Source organism: Meleagris gallopavo, chromosome 4 (genome assembly GCF_905368555.1).
Source record: "Meleagris gallopavo chromosome 4, MGAL_WU_HG_1.1, whole genome shotgun sequence".
NCBI lineage: Eukaryota > Metazoa > Chordata > Aves > Galliformes > Phasianidae > Meleagris > Meleagris gallopavo.
In genome coordinates, this window is record NC_139407.1 from 34,572,963 (window position 1) to 34,592,600 (window position 19,638).

The 19,638-nt window shown below is 38.3% G+C and overlaps 3 protein-coding genes across 7 annotated transcripts in view; all 3 read left to right on the forward strand.

The window, feature by feature from the left end:
- PDE5A (phosphodiesterase 5A) overlaps positions 1-4,968 on the forward strand; it is a 63,883-nt gene extending 58,915 nt beyond the window's left edge. For all 5 annotated transcript variants that reach the window (XM_085222840.1, XM_085222841.1, XM_003205710.5 and 2 more), the window contains exon 21: positions 32-4,968. In XM_085222840.1, coding sequence (XP_085078966.1) covers positions 32-169 — 138 coding nt within the window. In that variant the 3' untranslated portion in view covers positions 170-4,968. The remainder of the gene's footprint in view (positions 1-31) is intronic.
- A 7,896-nt stretch (positions 4,969-12,864) lies between these two features.
- FABP2 (fatty acid binding protein 2) lies at positions 12,865-15,837 on the forward strand. Its single transcript, XM_003205711.5, has 4 exons — positions 12,865-13,021; positions 13,657-13,829; positions 14,385-14,492; positions 15,305-15,837. The coding sequence occupies exons 1-4, from the start codon at positions 12,955-12,957 to the stop codon at positions 15,353-15,355; spliced, it is 399 nt and encodes a 132-aa protein (XP_003205759.1). The 5' UTR covers positions 12,865-12,954; the 3' UTR covers positions 15,356-15,837.
- Positions 15,838-16,995: 1,158 nt separating this feature from the next.
- On the forward strand, positions 16,996-18,406 carry LOC104910711 (uncharacterized). Its single transcript, XM_085221945.1, has 3 exons — positions 16,996-17,052; positions 17,137-17,626; positions 18,073-18,406. The coding sequence occupies exons 1-3, from the start codon at positions 16,996-16,998 to the stop codon at positions 18,354-18,356; spliced, it is 831 nt and encodes a 276-aa protein (XP_085078071.1). The 3' UTR covers positions 18,357-18,406.
- Positions 18,407-19,638: the final 1,232 nt, after the last annotated feature.

Genomic DNA, 19,638 nt, shown 5'->3' on the forward strand with positions numbered 1-19,638 from the left:
CTGTTTTTACATGTTTTACAATTTATTTCAGGCCCTAACGCATGTATCAGAGGCCTGCTACCCTTTACTGGATGGCTGTAGAAAAAATAGGCAGAAATGGCAATCCTTAGCTGAACAACAAGAGAAGAATCTGATTAATGGAGAAAGCAATCAAGCCAAACGGAACTGAGATGCCGATTTAAAAACCACAAGCTTAAGTTCACATAGAAGACGTAGTAATAGGGGAGTACTGCATTCTACTAAACACTGTATGAATTTGGATTATGTTTTTGCCACTGCTGTATTATTTTTCCACATTTCAATATATAGCGTGACTGTGTATATGCCAAGATCATATAATTCTTTTATTACATCTAAATGAGATGGAAAAAGATCTGCAGTTAGTTTATACTAACCTATTCCATAGAAGATATGAGTGCAGTTTTCTCGAGTGTCCCTGAGAGCCTAATTACTTCATAGATGTATATACAGTTGTTCAGTGATTATGTTGTGGCCAGTATCTTAAAGACTACTGCATTTCGCACCTTTATTCCTCTTTCAGTCTTGCTGTGTTAGGCTGTAAAAGAAATGCACAGTCTTGCCTGTTCTCTTCCCAGAGGTTTAGAAGAAAAACTGGGACTAATGCTGGCAAGCCTGATCCAGCATCTACTCTACTAATTTCTTCCAGGAAACAGAACTGGGCTTTGAAGTGGAGAAGCCCCAGAATTTGTGTACCCAGTAGTCTTTTCATATTATAAGAATGTCTTAGCAATGTGTTACATTTTAAAAAACCCTGTGAATTACTAGGCAATGGGGGGCTTAGGAGTTTCATGGTACAGGTGTCATAATTATCCATGGATAATGGAATTTGCTTGAAGACTGATGAAATACGTCACAACATAACTGACAGGCTGCGTGCCTTGGAAGAATGACCGCAAGAAGCAGAGAAATTGAAACTAAACAACATATTTCTGTATGCTCACTTTAACTTCATTTTAAAGTTGAATTTAACATTGTCATAACAAATAAACTGAATAACAGGCAGGAAAGGAGAAGAAATGTGACTGCAAGAGCAAGAAATCGGAATGATGCAGGAATGGCATGCTTCCAGTAACCATCAGTGGCCAGTGCTATTAATGACCATCAGTAGACCAGAGTTGTTATGAAATGGCTACGACCACTTTGAAGAAAGTATTATGTTAACATATTTTTAAAAACATTTTTAGCACTCGTTAGCATTAAAAATTATCTATCACTATGTCTTAAAGGAACATGAGAAAAGAATACTGAAAGCAAAATTAGCCCAGAATGCTACAGGGATTTACTGTTGGTACATAAGAATCAACATTCAGCAAACTAAGAATCAATTTCATTCAAACAAAGATGATTAATAAAAATGATTTTGGACTCATCACTGGGAGCCAATTCAAGAAAATATACACATAAGACAGTCAAAAAAAAAAATAAAGCAGTACAAAGAGAGTACAATTTCATTGAGCAGGATTAAGAAATTAATGTCAGCATTCTTAGACTGGTTAGTAGCAATTTCAGTTACACAGAGACAAAAAATGTTGATTTTTTTTTTAATCTTTAGTAATGACTCTGTAGTTAAAATCAATAAAAGTAATACATTTGGGATTATACTTTCAAGTACAGGAGTTAGTTTGCATTGCAGAAAACTGCAGTGCATTAGTCTTCCCAGAAGATTACCAATCCCACCTGCAGTAGCTGATCAGAAGGACGCTTAAAAAGAGCTCTTTTTGTCAGTCTCTGCACTTAGATAAGCAACATTAGAAGCTAACAAAAAATGAAGAAAGTGTTTCAAAATGTTCCACAGTACTGTTTTTCACAGTCACTTTGTTGTTTTTTTTTTTTTTTTTTTTTTTTGATGTAGACTAAGGAATTCTGATAGTTTGCAGCATTTCTGCCAACATCTATCATTTGTTACTGATTAAATCCTATCTCAAATTTCTCTTATGACTACCAGTAATAATTTATTGCAGCTGAATGTGAAAGTATTTTTTCTATAAAAGTATTTCTCCTATGAGGTGTTGGTTTTTTTTTTTCCAGGTTTTCAGAAACAAAAAAATGGAATTCAACAATAATTCAGATTTCTAGAGCTATTTTGAATTTGTATCTACATATGTGTATTTATATGCATACATGGCACAATATGTGTTTGCAACAGGTCATGGCTCTGCACAAAAACTACAGCAGCCTGTCTTGCTTCAACCTTCCAGCTCAAAAAAGGAAAAAAACCAAAGCTTGTAGGTACTTTTTGATAAATAGGAATTTTGCTTCACTCGTATATTCTTTTCCTTGAATGTCTGAGATACTACAGTGTGTCAACTGATAAAGAACATATTTAATATAAATATGAACAAAGTTTATGTATATAAAGGTGTATTCTTGTTGGTATGGTTGAGACTAACAATTCATGGAGACAGCACAGCAAATCAACTATGGTGATATTACAGTGTAGTGATCTATCATTTACAGTAAGATTCCAGTAACTATATTTCTCTGCTATACTGTGTGTTCAACAAAACTTTATTATGACATTAACTTATAAATATTAGAAAAGAATGCTGGATTCTTATCTTGGACTTGAAAAAAATGCATGACAATCTGCAATTCTTCAAAGGTTCACTTAAAATGAACAAAGCTATACAGTATGTGCATACATGTAATTACATATTGTACACATTTATCGTACAAAATCTGTTCCACTACCAAGATTCAACTACAGAAATATAGTTCCTAGTGATTAAACTATTTAAATGTCACAATATGCCTGTATTTGTATATATTTCTACCAAGAAAAAAAAGCCATTAAACTACTGGTTTAAGAATTTTAAAAGCATATTTTGCTGTTGTTTCATGAAAAATCAGAGTGTTACACTCTGTGTGAAGGCAAGGGGTGCCAGTTTTGTTTCATAGCTCTGCGTAGATTTTTTGCAGAAAATTTTTCTTTTATTTCATAATATAGGTAGATGAAAATATGAGGAAAAAAAAAACAAAAAAACAAAAAAAACAGGCTGTTTTTACTTAAATTCATTGCCTTCCAGAATTGAACATTTTCATACTCAGCCATTCCATGCATTACAGCCATGTTGCTATGAAGTTACATCATGGATTATGTATCTAATTATTTTAGTCAGGTCTCAACCGTTTACTGCTCTATCTTAAATTGTCTAGCTAAGGAAATCAAGAGGAAGATGCAAGATACAAGCAGAAACTGAGTGCATCACTTTGTCATTTCAGTTTTAGGTCTGTTAAAGCCATTGTGAAATTTGGTACTTAAATTTCTAGGTACAAAAGTTGTCCCATTAATTTTTAGTACTTGTCTCAATAGAAACATCTAAGACTCCCACTTGTTCTCAGACATGCACGTTTTCTTTTGAAGTCACTTTGCAGCACAGTTTAATGCTTTAAGTATAGTTCTCTTTCTGGTTTTGTCCCTTTCTGAAAAGAATAACTTGTCATGCATGTTAATTACTGATTAACCCTCACTCTTCTATTAAAAAAAACGAGGCTCTTATGCTGTAGGTAGTACTTTTCCAAGAAGCTAGCCACACATCCAATATTAGCTGTAGAACGTAGGTTTTCTGTATAGTATATACATTTTCTGTAATCTCAATAAGAAAAGAGAGAAAAGTAATCTTGATTTTGGCAATTGTATTGATTTTTAATTAGTAGCAGTTTAAATCATTCTCAGATGTGCACAGAATGCAAGTACAAGCAGGCCAGTGGTAAAAGTGAGTAATCTAATCCATCGATGACCAGCTGATCTCTTTTTAGAAGAGAGGGCTGAAGCCTGATAGAGGCATCATCTTCCTCCAGCTGGGTGCATGTAAAGGTAAGTTTTCAAACTCCAGTCCAATGCATTTTAATCTGGTATTGGTGTGAACTGGTGCTTCAAAACTGATTCTTGTACGTGTTTTTCAAAACTGCTGGGTAACTGATTGTGCAATCCATTAGAGAGAAGAACTATGAAAAGCCAGACCTAGCCCCTCAGTTAAAATTAGGGAATGCTCCCGGAAGGATCTGGTTGATGCCCCTTGCAGGTAAGCCTGAGAAAATAGAGCGTTGATGGAAAAAGTGCCTCAATCATAATAAATTCAGAAATGTTTAAAGGTTTTAGAGATCTAACCTTTCAGGTGATTTTTTTACATTAGCTCTAGCTAAAAGTCTTATCTCTGCAGTGCTGTAGGTTGTTCTTCATGCCAAATCACATGCAGTTTACATTCCACAAGGTTTCAGCTTTATTTCATAGTCCTCTGCTCCGCCTCTTCAGGGACTTGCACTAATTTGAGAGATAAGCTCGAACACTGGAGCTGATAGCAAATAGTGAGGGCTGGACTATTTGGACTTTCATAGGAACAAGAAACATCATAGAGTCTGGCCTGGCAACTGCTAACTCTTTCTAAATATGACAAATTGCAACTTCAAGATCTTTTATTTTTGTCATTGCAAGATATGAAAATTGCATGGGAAATTTTGTTTTCCACATAAAGAAGTCTGTTTCCATAGAGAAACTCGTATCTAAGTACCACTATGTGTAACTGTATATTTATGTGATGATGCTAGATGATAGTTTCCACTAACTTTCACTGCACGAGCTTGTCATGCTAGGACCTAAGGTATGCTCAGATTCCCATTTAAAGTTCATTACATGATTCCTGTTTACCTCAGTGGGATTCGATCGAGCTGTATAGGATTGAAGGAATAGGTCAAATTCACCTTTTCTACCTATCAAGAGACTCATCCTCAGTAACACCTGCCTCACCTGTTCTTTACTGTACGCAGCTATTCCTGCTGATGCTCAAGGTACCTCACAGATGTAACTGAAGTTAGAATTTGAGCCTTCTATGTATTCACGTGGCAGACACATGCATGTGTCTCTTGAAGAATGTAGTGTGAAATGCACTGTAAATAGTTTTAATATACATTTCTATTATACTTTAATAAAAATCCTAATCAAAATCACTAGCCACCAAGTTTGTCCGTTTGTATTCTTTTATCTTAAAAATATTTCAACATAGTTTCTGGACACAGTATTTTTGTACTAGGTTAACTGGGTTACCCTGCATATTATGTTCTGCCTTTAAGGAGAATTAAAGTCTTCTGAATGTTATGGATTCTCACTTGCTTCTGTCCTATGGATACTTAGTAAAATGAATTACATTACTTAGAAAAATATTGCTACTCTCCTACTTTCTGTGCAGTTGATGGAGAATATAGAGTCAGGTTATTTTCTATAGTCAAACTGCTGCTTAGTTCTTCATTTCTTCTTCATTCTCTTTGTATATTTCATGTATTTTAAAATAAAAAAGACAATGCCAATTCAATTTTACTGTTTGTTAGCTAGTATCATTGAAGCTAAATTTTCAACACCTATCTCATTGTCCCAAGTAAAAATACAGCTTCTGCAAATATTTGTTATATTGCATTTTCAATAATTTCTCTAGGTCCTAGAAATTCAAACAAGAACTTCACTATAATATCATGATATTTCCAACACGCACACTGCTGATGTGAGAGTGATTCTAAAAACAGCAAAAACTCATTTGCTACTACTAATCACTAGAGAGCACTGCAGCTACACTTACTAGGAGCTATCAGAAACCAGATTATACACTGTAAGTAGAACTGGCAAATTAAACTGTTATATACAAATCTGTCCTCATCGTTTGTCCCCAGGTGTCAATTTCTGAGTAGTATGTAAGAGAGAATGAAAAAGCCAACCTTCCAACTTCCAGCAAAACTGATAAACATTTTTTGCAACAAAAGTTGCATTGTGTGCAAACTTAGATCTTGGCCAATGGGCTTCTTGGCACGTCCAGTTCTTTGGCTATTAGGTTCTCCACAGCTACAGTTCTGGGTTGGTGGGTTTATTTATTTATTTATTTATTATTTTAGCTCTAGGCAAAACCAACAAGTATGTGCATCCCTGATGAACAGCAGTCTCATTCAAAAGCTATGAAGGGCCAGATTTAGTCCAGCACAAAACACAAGCACCATTTGCTCAAAGCAACTTTTCTCAAACCAACTTGAGTTGCAACTCAACAACTGTCTATGTATATCTACATATACCAGGTAATCATTTGCTCTGGGACTACAATCTTTCCACTCCAGTCACCAACTTAGAATCATCACGTTCCTGCACAGTGTTCAGTCGCCTCCTGAATGCTTGAATTCCTTTCAGAGAAATGACGCTGTTTTCAACACAGTAATACTGGAATATATTGGAATACATTCCTTATCCACTCCTGAAAAGAATATCCCTTGAGACTAGAGTATGTTGTTGAAGAGGAGAAACGCAATATTAGACTCAGACTTTCACATCTTGCGCAACTATGACGACTTTTTAACAAATGGAAAATAGCCCCTTCTTCCACCTATTTTAGTAAAGGTGTCAGCTATTGCTAAAATGCAGTTATCATTCCCATGAAATCTTTTTAAGATTTTCACAGAATCATTCAAATATGTGGATTTCCTGCAGTAGTAAGCTTTAGGATCTGAATTTAAGGCATCTCACAGCCACTCCATTTTTCAGCCTTTCAGAGGAGAGTAGCATTTCTCAGCATTTACAGAACCGTTACATAGGACTTCAAGTTCAGTTGAAAAACATCACAAGTTACAATTTCATTTCAGTAACTTTTCATTTCAGTACATGAAGTTCCAATTTTTTTGTAATGCCAGGCTGCATGGTTTTCCACAGTATTCCAATGCTTTCTTTTATTCAACATGTATTTTTACATCCTCTAAGAGATTAAGCTATTCTCCAAAAAGCTGTATGATTTCCTTTTCTGAACCTATACTTTCAAGTGATGATAAAATCCACTTTCCTGATATGAGGAAATATGAGGCTAATCAATTCAGCCACAGCCTGCTGCTGCACTCTCACTAGTTTATAACAACTGATAAATAGCTCTGTACTTCACATAAGTTTTTCTTTAACATTATAGAAGATCTTTAACACACACTAGGAATAAAATAAATGGTTAAATCCTACCATTATGTTACACATGATTAAGATCACATGCAAACATTTCTTCTGAACTTTTTTTTTGTTGTTGTTGACCAAGTCACTGGCATACTATTTTATGACATTACTTTTTTTTTTTTTTTTTTAACATAAGCAAAAGTCATTTCACAGATAAGTAGAGGGGTTAATTTGATCAAGGTCACACAGAAAGTCAATATCTGAGCTGGAAACAGAATGAATAGGACTAAGATCTGTGTCCTAGGTCTGCTTTTATACAAGACACAAACAAAAGAAAGAACACTGTTCTATGTTGAAGCCATCTTCTCCCTTTGGATATATGAATGGATATATATACTGGCTGCTAAGTCTGGGGAAGAGGAGGCTGAGGGGAGACCTTATTGCTTTCTTCCAATATCTGAGAGGTTCTTACAGCAAGAGCGGGGTTGGTCTCTTTTCACTGGTGACAGGACGAGGGGAAATGGCCTCAAGTTGCACCAGGGTAAGTTTAGGTTGGATACCAGGAAACACTTCTTTACAGAAAGGGTTGTTAAGCACTGGAATAGGCTCCTCAGGGAGGAGGCTGAATCACCATCCCTGGGTGTTTAAAAGCCATTTGGATGTAGTGCTCAGGGACATGATTTAGCAGAGGGTTGTTAGAGTTAGGGTAGGATGGTCGGGCTGTGGTTGGACTCGATGATCTTTATGGTCTTTTCCAACGTGAGCAATTCTATGGTTCAATTCTATATAAGTGCTTTATTATCAGGGCTATACAGAGTGCTCCCTTGCTGTCCTGATGTACTCAGGAGAAGTCTCCACGGTACAGATTGAGATTAGATTCAAGTCACTAATCCAGATAATCACCATAAGAGATATACAGCTAACAGCTGTGCTGAAATAAACTAAAAGTCCAGTTCAAATTTTGCAGAAGTCCAAAAGGCAAATGCAGACTGTCAAAACTAAATGTTAGCTCACTAGAATGTAACTCATATCCTTCTTCCATCAAGCTTCTTATTCTAAATAAAAATAAACTATTTCTCTAAATTCGCTTGCTACTACGTGCATGGAAAATACAGGAGAAGACTATTAAGATACACATTTAAATACATCAGCAAGTAGATAAGCCCTACTGACATCGATCTGTATGTGACAAGTGACAAAAGGCACTAATACTCAGAGATTTGTATGAACTTTGGTGTAAAAGAACATTGTTGCTTAGATTGGAAATTGTTCAAAATCCTGCCATTTTCACTGCTACTATGACAAATTCTACTAACCCAGCTAACTAATCCTAGCTTTCATTTTAAGATGTACGATCAAGTATGATCAATGCCTGCTGCAATACAATATCCACTTGAGTACATACTTCGAAATTATTTATGGAAGTGTTAGGCTACACTGAGCTCCTTGCTGTTAGGCCACCCATAGTTGACATATGCATTATCCATTTAACTATAGCCATATAAAATTGAGTATTGTGGTTTATATGCTTAGTCAAGCTTTATGACAAGGGATCTAGTTGCACTGGAATGATTTAAATGCCCATCTAGCCTTGCTATCCCTTCCTAGAAATTTAGAAGATTCCTGTAATAGAAAACATGTAGAAATACAGCCAAATTAATACCTGACAGAAACTAAGTAACGTGCATGGTTTAAACAGGTATGAGCAGATTCATTTCTCTCTTAGTATGTTTAATAACACTGTAATATAAAAATATATAAGTATCTTATTTTTATCCTGACCCCAAACAAGAAGTACTCCATGTTAAAGCTGAATTCTACTGTCCTAGCTCATTTTAGGTTGAGCAAATTGACAACAAGCCACAAAACAATAAATGGGATCGAAGAACGCAACCCACTGCAAAAGCATTTTTGTCACCCTGATCTTTGGAATCTCATTGATAATTATCTTCATAATAGAGCCTGGTGAGATTATCAGAGACTGGCATGATGACATTGGTACAGCAATACAAGTTAATCATTTATTTCCATCCGCTCCATTTAAAGATCAAACTTCGAAGTTACGCTTATCTTTTTTCTAGTGTCCTGCAGCTAGCAAGCTGAAGAAAGCCACAAAGCAAGAATCCACTCCCTTAGCTTTCATGCAGACAGCAATACTTCACAGATTTCTTCTTAATGCAGCATCTAAGCAAAAATTGTAGGTTTGAAATCTGCACAAGGACAAGCTAGGCAGAAGAAGGAAAAAAGTTGTGAGATATTTCAATATAAAAATACCTCCCCCAAAATTAGTTATAATATTAGAAGAAGAAAAAGAACTTCTACAGAACTCGAAGGAACTCTGATTAAAGTGTACATAGCATCATTCTTTTTACACATAAGAAAACTGAAGTCATATTTTAGTATGTTCGTAACCCTAATTAACTTGTAAATTATGGGAGATTAAAAATGCAGCTGTTTGTTTTGCCACTGACATTCCATCCAACCTCAGGGAAGAACAGCTCCTTATGCTGTCAGTTTTATACCAACATGGACCATGTAACTCATAAATACCAGCCACTGGGGAGATTCCTTCTTAACAGAAGGATCCCTTCTTGTCAGAGCTGTGGGGCTGATTGGAAAAGAATCCTAAGGATTCATACTCAATGAAAAGAACTGCTAAGGATGGAAAACTGAGACAGAAAGGGAGCAGCAGCAGGCTGTAACAGGAAATCCAAGAGCCAGCTACCTGCTGTTCCCACAGTGAAAAGGTTTGGAGCTGGCTGCTTAGCCTGACTTCTGAGGGAGCCCGAGGAATCACAAGTGAGAAGAGGCAAACAGTGAGATAACTGACAGGAAAAGCACATCTGAGAGAAACTCCTGTTACTTTAGGACTCACTCCATCAGACCCCTCCCTCTTTGTCAAGGTTGCTGAATGAAGTTTAATGTAGAAATTCATGCTTAAACCATGGATTTTGTTTTCAGAGCTTAAAAAGATGGCCTGCAATGACAATCATGAGGGGAGAAATCAGCAACACTAATTTTCTTTAAATACATAAAAGACTAATTCAGCTGTTTTAAAGTTCTTTAAATGTAATGATCAGCAGCTTCTTGGAGAGAAAGTCAAATCCACCTGAAAATTAGGAAACTCTCTTGAAATGCTCAAATAAAGTGTAATTTTCCATTTGTTAAGAGTTCATACTGTCCTGAAACAATGTGAATATGGAAGATGTTGCCATTATTCAAGTAAAGTATTTTCAAAGTATCTAATAAATAAATATCCAAACTGGTGGTTCAACCTTCCCATATAAAAATACTGTACATTGTATATGTGCATGAATTATGTATCCATATTCTTCTACATGTATTTGAACTGCTGCATGGCATGGCCCCATGTTTCTACTGGATTCAAGTCAACTTTTCAAGTGAAGAAGTGGCTCAAAAGTTACACTGCACCACTGACACCACTGACAGAAAGAACACTTCTGCAAAGACTATTAAAAAAAAAAAGAATATTTTTAACAGTATGATCACCTAACACCAAACTTTTGTTTATACCTATATACTACATAAGTGATATAGACAGATAATGATAATTACAAAGGTCAAGAAACAACGCAATGCAATAAAAGAGATAATCTGTGTAAGAAACAGACATTCCTGTTGCTTTTTTTCTGAGCTTGCTGAACAGTGAGATGGGTATCCATGATTAGCACAGCACTGGGTGTGGGCTAGGACACTCTCTGAGGCACCAAGTTTGTGTTCAGCTCCATGCTAGTACAACTACACATCTTCTGCCTTAAAACTACCCGATTTTTATCCAGTTCCAATTACAGGGCTGGCAGGTGTACATCTCCCTAAAGCAAATGTCTTGCCCATACCTGGCAATGCTACAGCTCACAGTGAGATATAATAAATTTCTCCTTGATATAAAACAATAATTCTGGAATTATAATACTTCTGTAGGGGCAAAATTTTATTTTCTATGAAAATTACGCCTACTTCTTTGCAAATTTTATATTAGAACTTTGATGTAAGTCGGTGTGATTTAAATAAGAGAAAGAAATAAACCTGAATATGTGGGAAGAATCTGCATTTAAAAACTGTAACAGTGAGATGTAAACGCTGTTGTTACATTATGAGGTAATGCCTTACATTTTCAACCACAAATAAACAGTCCACACGCCCTTGACACGCCATCTTATCGAAGACGGGATTTTAAGGAAAGAACAGCTAGCTAGTACAGCTTCTTCCTAGACTTAGACCAAAAAAAAAGGCATTACTAAGGTGAAAGGCTGCATCTTCAAGGGAGGGGAACTACAGCAGCTGATACAGAGGAAGATGAGAGGACAAACTGCAGCTTGAAGAAGTTATGTCCACAGCCCCAGTCCTTGCCACTTCTGGATGAAACTTCCCATGCAGAAAAGGCTGTGGGTTCTTGTTCCCTCACACAGTTTATGCAAAATCCCCGAGTTCAAAACATCTGCTGAAAGAGGAGATGGCTCACTTCAAATGATGTGGATTGTGAAATAGACATAAAAAGAGCTCTGTTGGCAGATCAGAGATAACCTCAGCTGGGATAAACTTCTTAAAGTGGAATAGGTATATCTAGAACAGGAGGTGTTTGCACTAAACAGACCAGTTTGTACCACATTCAAACTTCTGAGAGACCAAAGGATCTGGAAAACAAATTAATTCTGGTGCACAGTCAGTAGCAGTTTGTTTTGGGCGCAACTACAGCAACTTTGTTTGCAACAATAAGAATCCAAGTTGTTTTCTTTTCATCTTTCCTTAACTGCTGTACAGTCTAAAGGTGAGGAGTAGCTATTGAGTTCTTCCCCCTGCATCCTGTTTGCCAGATTAGCATTGATTTCAAAATGAACCTGTGTAGAATGGAAAGCCACACCATTTTGGTATCACCAGCAAAGTTGGTGTTACACCAGCAAAATTTATAGTTACACTTCAATAAAACCTTCTACTGCAGTCTGGAAGAAAAAGATTATGATAACACCAGACTAGTAAAATTCATTAGTTAGAGCACAACCCTGTTACCTGTGTGATGAGCAAAATTCATTTCAGCATTCAGGATTTACATTTTAAAGCTAACAGCAAATTTAGTGCCATCCATAGGAACAGACTAACTATAATCCTGAATTTGGTACTAACAGATTTAGTACCAGCAAACTTGGTCAGTTTCAAGTAGAGCTGTCTCGTGGGGAAGGAAAAGCTAAGTCAGTGTGCTCATTTTCTGCACTATCCTTCAACATTTAAAACCTGGGATCTACAGAAATCAACCACATTGGGTAAAATTCACTTAGCAGCACATCATCTATTGTAGAAATGGACAGAAGCAGAGCATTCACTGAATGGGCTATAATATAGAGAATATGTAGAAAGTGCCCTGAATTTAAACTACTTATTAAAGAGTGAGGACATGAATAGAGAATATCATCACAATTTCCATAGCTCAGCACTAGACTAGAAGGTAGCAAATTGTTTCTGAAACTGAAGCAAGTTTCCAAAACTACCTGTGAACATTCAGTGGATCCTTCATCTCATGCTTATTATGTGAAGTACAATAGATTCTCACCACATTGGAACAGACAAAGCAGAGATTTGTGTTTGGCTTGTTAGCTAAATGCATTTTCTCCAGTTGTAGAAAGACTCTCCCACCAACATAAAGTCCTATGCAACAAAGAAAATGTCAATACATTTTCTTAGTCTAATTATTACTTTCACTAGATAGCCAATTTTTTACTACAACTCAAATAAGATGGATACAATGAATGGGTTAGTGACTGTTTATAAAGAAGAGTAATAAAGATACTATCATCATTTGGGGCAATAAGAGAGGGAGAGATTCAGCAAACAGTTGCTTACAAGTGGAAAACTTAGTGGAACTACAGTGACCCCTTCCTTGACAAGATCAATGCCATAGTTGAGCTTTAGCCAGCCACATCATCATGTAAATTGCTTTCCTGATAAGCCAGTTCATAAATTCTCTTTGCAAAGCTCTGCAACTTACCAGAAGTCTGCCTACAGACAGAAAGATGGCATTTAATGGTACTTGGAAAATAGAGAAAAATGAAAACTACGAAAAATTCATGGAAGCGATGGGTAAGCCTTACTTTTTGAAAGCCGGAATACAAACGTAAGCTGTTCATGAATTGCCATCTGGCTAACCTGTCCTTTGACGTCTGCTACTTTGCCCCTGCACATTGCCCTGCATTTATTTTCAAAAGATTCTGTAGAGGGGAATACAGGGTAGAAAAACACTGATTTTATTTGCATTGTGATAATCTTATGCATTTAGCTAATTCCAGTACAGGCATTTCAGCAGAATCTCTACGTCTACATTTGTGCAAAAGGCTCAGAGAATTTGAATGGTAAACTTTAAATAAAATTATACGTAAGGTATATTATTTTGATAAGACTGTTTGAAAAATTAAACAAGAAGGAAATGGCCGGTCTCCAGTTTTGCAGATTTGAGTAATTTTAACATGTTAATGCTTACTTTAAGCTCGTACAAACTGTGTGTAATATGGATATAAACATAATCATCCTGTTGGATGGTGGTTTGTGTTCCATGCGTATTGCTGAACGCTGCCTCAATGAAAGGTGGAGAAGAGTAAGACTCTGAGTCAGAATTCCGGGCTAAACTCCCTCAACTAAAGAAAAAGTCACTATAAAAATGCAAAAATGATGTTCTATCTTGTTTTTCTCTGATTGATGTTAACTGATTTTTTTTTTAGGCGTTAACGTGATGAAAAGAAAGTTAGGAGCCCACGATAATCTGAAGCTCACTATTCAGCAAGATGGAAATAAATTTCTTGTCAAAGAATCAAGCAACTTCCGTACCATCGATATTGAATTCACTCTGGGAGTCAGCTTTGAATACAGTCTGGCTGATGGGACTGAACTTTCAGTAAGAGACTTTTGATATCATTATATATTCATTGAATAGTAATAACTTTACAAAGTATAGTTTCAGGATTAATGACCTGTCTTCCTAAGTTCTCGTTTAAACTTGGCTTTAAGGTCTGATGGTCCACGAATGTTTGCACCTTTTATACAAAAGCACAAATTAGCATTAACTGTTAATGGTTCAGCATTGTGATAGGAAGCTCAGGGATCCACACAATGCCCAAAAAACAGAATATCCAGCAATTTTCACATGCTGAAATCCAGGCAATTGCGAACTTTACTTCTTAAAATACTCAGGTACACCATCTAGAATGTAGTGTGGGTATCTGAAAGAAATTAACCATATCAACAGAGAAAAAGATCACCTGAGCCTGACAAAAGAGCAGCTAAATAAGCTTTTTTCTAATATTTAATTTTTTATAGCCTTTCCAATTGTGTCCTAAAAAACATTATTACACTGTTTTGACTCATCCTAAAGCACTTCTGCAGCTGTTAAATCAAATCAGTGCCATGTTTATTGCAAAACATTTGTGGGTTGTTTTTTTTCCCATTGTAGGGTTCTTGGAACATGGAAGGAAATAAACTCGTAGGAACGTTTACTAGAAAAGATAATGGAAAAGTACTCACAGCATACAGAGAAATTGTAGGCAGTGAACTCATTCAGGTGAGTTGAGCAGTTGCTTATACACAATTTAAGAATATAATGAAATGAAAACATTCTCAGAGATGTCCTGAAAGTCCAAAATGTTTTGCTCAAACCAAATAACCTCACTTATCTTCAGATAAAATTCTCAAATCTATTAAAAGTATTAAAATCTAGAGCTTTGAAATTTAGAACATAAAACTGGCAATGTGTGATTTCCTACCTGGGTGAGCTGTATCTTATCAACACATTCTGAAGTCTGTGAATACAAGCTGTTTGTAGAAGCCACATACATACTAGATACATTCTCCCTGAAGGCCCTTTTTTGCCTTCTAAAGTCATGCTATAGGAGTTTTCCCAAGGATAACATTCTCAGCAGCTGACACAGAGCAGGAAGCTAAAGACAAAAGAGAAACCTTTCATAGCTCTCTGACCAGCTGGTCACAAACTTCTTAAGTAAATAACCCTCCAATGGACAGGTGTGAGCTCTGAGCTATCAGAACACAACAGGCCAACTCTTTCTCACATTTCTAATAAAAGCAAGCACATATGTGACACCTGGGAATATTTTAACATTTTGGGAGCTTTTGTTTGTTTGTTTGTTTTGTTTCTGAAAGAACTGTCCAGTGGTGGTTCAAATGTTTCCATAGAGAATTTATGCCTATTGACAAAAGGCTGCTTTCCTTCTGTTCCTTTCCTCAGAGTCCTTCCAAAAGCTTTTAGGCCCCACATGGCCACCTGCCATAATTAATTAAACCACCTCTGACCACAACACCTGTGAAATGAAATTTTGTAATAGCAGTCATTGATTTTTCTTCTTAATTTCTGAACAGACCTATGTGTACGAAGGAGTTGAAGCCAAGAGAATCTTCAAAAAGGAGTAAATACTTTACCCAGAACAGCACTGGAATCAAAATCCTATTTAAAAAAAAGACAATTTTTCTACATATACTTTTTTTTTTTTAATCTCCTCACAGCACCTCCTATGTTGTGATTATTCAGCATAAGGAAAACACAAGTTTACATTTAGTATTTCACCTTGAATTAAAAAAAAAAAAAAATCCAGTTAAAATTTGAAGCAAAGACTAAAAAGTTACTTATAGGAAGTCTTACCCAAGTAACATACTGTAAAAGGCTGCCAAAACTATTTTCTATAATCAAAACTTCAGTATTTTTGCACTGGTTCTTGAATGGCAACTTAGCTTCCTTACCATGACATTTGTAGTGACAAATGGTTTCTTTGTGTATGGATATTGTGTAATAAGAATAGTAAAGCTTAAGAGAACCCTGACAACAAGCAAGTCTCAAAAACTGTTATATGAAAATAGAAATATACAATAAATAAAAAATATGCTCTGATAATACATCTCACTTTGTTGTTTTAAATAGTATCTCTGATACCTTACTGACGTCAACAGGAGCAGTATCAAGCACTTACTGACAGTGAGAGACAGATATCTCACTAATTTTATAAGTTTGGTTTAAAAAGTATGGCAATGCTTTAGAAACATACAGGCTTTGAGCTGTCCCAGTTTATTGAGGGTCAAAATCATTCTGTCAAGAAAAGTACTGGCAGCTCTGAGTGATTTTCTTTCAGGACATGAATGAAAATATTCAAGGAGTCTTAACTAGATAAAGAACGAGTTCAGATTAAGCTGACTTCACATGCAGTGCTTCTGATGGGTAACAAACAGGCACCACGTTCTGCTCATGCTGCTTATTCTGCAGCTGCTAAGTTCAACCCAGCCTCAACTGCTATTTCCTAATGTCCTTTGAGGGTCAGCACTCTGCCCCGTGCTTATTTCTGTTTCTTAATGGGCACAGCTACACTTCGATTTTAACGGCTTTCTTTTTTTTTTTTCTAAGTACTTCGTTAAGTTTATCCCACTCTCCTTGACTTTTCGCTGGGAATAAAAGAACTAAAACAAAACCTTTCACCCTTCAGTTACTTCTATAGCTGAAGCCTCTCTGGCCTATGCTCGGGGCGCCCTCTGCTGGCAGCACGCTCTCATGGCGCAAACAGAGACACCGACGCAACTCATTTCCTTATAAACTGGGATTTCCCCCGCCTGCCAGATATTGATTGTAATAGATTGTCTGCTCACCCTTCTACACAGCGAAGCTACCTGCAGCCTTTGCAATGCTGATGGAGCTGGCGGGTCTCAGCGCAGTGCCAGCTCTGTGTGCTGGAAGCTCCTCTCACAGCTTAAGCCACACGGCTTTCTGCGCTCTTAGGGAGCACGGCTAGCTTCCGACAGTAAGCGTGTCTCAGAACAGCTGCCAGTTTTCCCGCCTATCTTCACACCAGCATTTCCGAGCTGATCCTTTAGCTTTCTCCAGGAAGCCACAAGAATAATTTGTGTATGCTGCCACTCGAGTCCTAGCGTGGTTTAAGAAGCAAGACCAACGTGAGGGCGGGGGCTGATGTCTGTTTTCCACACACCTGACCGAGCACACCGAGTGCCGGCAGGGAGCCGCGACCAGCAGAGCCCACGGAGCAGTGCAGGAACGGAGCAGTGTAGGAATGGTACCGGCTCCGAGCCGGCCTCCCAAAGCACTACTCCTCTCAGCAGCAGCAGAGGCGGGACTTCTTTCTTAGCCTATCTTTACCACACTGACCCGAGGCCCCGCCAGCTCCTCAGCAGCAGGGCTACCCGACGGATAGGGGGCAACGCCCTTCACGGCAGAGAAGCCGTGGCCAACTACGGTATCCCGACCGCTGCGCAGTGCAAAGCTGTATAGCGCGGCCGCAGATAACTCCACGGCGAACGCCACAGGCAGTTCTGAGCTCGCGCCGGGCAGCTGCAAACCGTCAGCAGCGGGGCGGACCGCGGGTCACGCGGCAAGGGCGGCACCCGCGCGACGGCGTGGCGGCGGTACGTGCGCTCCGCTCCCATTGGCTGCCCACTCGGAAGCGCAACGAGCGCCTGCGCGCCGCGTACCGCGTCGAGCCTCTCGCGGCGGCCGCTCCGTAGCGAGGAGATGGAGGCGGCAGTGCAGCGGCGGCCACAGCCCGAGGAGCAAAGCGCGGCGAACGGAGAGCGGCCGCCGGCCCTGTCGGGGCAGTCCTACTGGCTGGACCTGTGGCTCTTCGTCCTCTTCGACGTGGCGCTCTTCGTATTTATCTACCTGCTGCCCTGACGGGCCGGGCCCAGGTCAGTCGGGGCGAGGCCGGAGCAGGGCGGGTCTCCTCCAGGCGGCAGCGGGGGTGGCGGAGCAGCGGTGCCGGTCCCTGCCGCCGCCTCAGCCCAGTGCCGCGTTGTCCCGCTCGCCGCGAAACGAACGTCTCGCAGTTGGGTCCGTCACCTCCGGCCTGAGCGCCCTCACACGCAGCCGGAGTCTGCAGGCTGCTGCTGCCACATGGGACGATCCGCTGCGGCACACAGGTTTCGGGTTAATGAGTCGTGAAGCAGAGGCCGAGATTCAGGACAAAGAGCGATAAATGCAGATGTAATGCCGAACAACTAGCAGCTTGGCTTCTTTCGTCAAAAACGCTTCACTTTGTAGGTCGGGCAGTACACCGGATGCTTCTTTAATGCTAGCTGCATCTCCCACAGGCTGTAGAGCTCTGAAAGTAACCAGAGCTTTCTTTTTTCCACAGAACCACGTGGATCTGGAATCACTGGACGCACCTTAGGAACACAAGCAGGACCATTGGAGGAGAAACATTTGCACAGCATAGACAGTAACGGAGAACGAGTGATGGAAAGGCAAGAAGCCCCTGAGCTGGAGAGATGGGTGCATGCTGTATCGCTGTACAGCCTGGGATGTATTACGAGTATTGTCTTTAGGATTGCCTGTATCTTGTCTTTCCATGTTCTAAATTGTGCCTTTCAGGACAGGAGACAGCTTGACTGTGCTTCTGTAATTTGCTTGAAGACTTGAGTATAAATGAAAATATGCACTCTTTGAATAAAATCCAGCAGAGACTGAAATTGTTACTGATTTACTTGCTCAGAAGATGAAACTTAGCCCATTTGTCTTGCTTTCAAAAAATTTACTTCTTACAGGAGTGCATGCAAGATTCTTGCTTCAGCAGTTACTGTGCCAGTGCACAGCAGTAGCTGCTGCCCTCACCTGCTGATTTAGTTCTGATGTCCTCACTACAAGCAGTGAACGAAGGAGCTTACAAGAGCATTCTTAAGCAATTGCCAGGTGTCACATACCCACTCCCATCAAAAATTTCTAAGTCTCTGGCTGTAATGAGGCTTTCAGAAAATGGTGTTGAATCAGTGAACATCTTGAATGCTCAACTTGCTTGCTTAGACCAATCAGGTTTTTAGGAAGACTGTGGATGAAGGCAGTTCAGCATCTGTATTCTTTATTTTCACTTTATTAATAATTTGAGAAGTTCAATTTAATTTTTCTAAAAATATAAAATGTAACTGGATTTCTGAGTTAAGTTGTTCCAGTATTTTCTGACACAACCTGACAGGAGCTTATTTTCACTTAATACAATACTCAGGACACAGAAGTAGGTATGCATGCTCTTATTTTCTTTTTTTCATTCTTAAGCAGTTCTTCATTGATGCTGCTTTTCATTACATATTCAACTTGCGTATTCAGAAATAAGACTCAGTTCTTAAAGATAACTGATACTTTAACTGCTAATGTTTATGAACTATGAAAATGTCAGTAGCTTAAAAGCACAGAAAAAAAAAAGTGAACTGAGATTAGATTCTCACAAATAGGAAAGTGTTTTGCTTTTTATTTTTCTACAACTGAACTGAATCTGTTATAGAGGTAAGTCTACTTTTGTTCTCCCTCTTCCCCCCAGATATTTCACTGTAAAATCACAAAGGAACAAGCTACTAGAGAAATACTAAAGCTGCTTCATTTCTCCTTTGTAAGGAAGACTGTTGAGAATAAGTCTTGACAACTTTGACAGAAGAGCCATTAGGTTAAGAAAACCTGATATAGTGATTTAGTATTTTCTTTCAGTTAAGTCTGACATAGAAGGTTTTACATCTCTCAGAAAACTTAAAGCTATCAAAGCACAGGTTTGTGATGCTTTGAGCTCAAGTTATTTCATAGCTTGAATGACTGCAATACCTGAATGTATGCATCAAGACAACCTTCATTTATAACTAGTACAGCAAAACTGTACTATATTATATACTATATATATAGTACAGTATACTATATATATTAGAAAGCCAACTGTATA

Excerpts from the sequence above, each read along its gene's own strand:
- FABP2 (XM_003205711.5), top strand. The coding sequence starts at position 12,955 with ATGGCATTTAATGGTACTTGGAAAATAGAGAAAAATGAAAACTACGAA. Across the intron at positions 13,830-14,384 it reads CTGATGGGACTGAACTTTCA|GGTTCTTGGAACATGGAAGG; the intron begins GTAAGAGACTTT and ends TTCCCATTGTAG. Across the intron at positions 14,493-15,304 it reads TAGGCAGTGAACTCATTCAG|ACCTATGTGTACGAAGGAGT; the intron begins GTGAGTTGAGCA and ends ATTTCTGAACAG.
- LOC104910711 (XM_085221945.1), top strand. The coding sequence starts at position 16,996 with ATGGTACCGGCTCCGAGCCGGCCTCCCAAAGCACTACTCCTCTCAGCA. Across the intron at positions 17,053-17,136 it reads TCCTCTCAGCAGCAGCAGAG|GGGGCAACGCCCTTCACGGC; the intron begins GCGGGACTTCTT and ends CCCGACGGATAG. Across the intron at positions 17,627-18,072 it reads CCCTGACGGGCCGGGCCCAG|AACCACGTGGATCTGGAATC; the intron begins GTCAGTCGGGGC and ends TTTTTTCCACAG.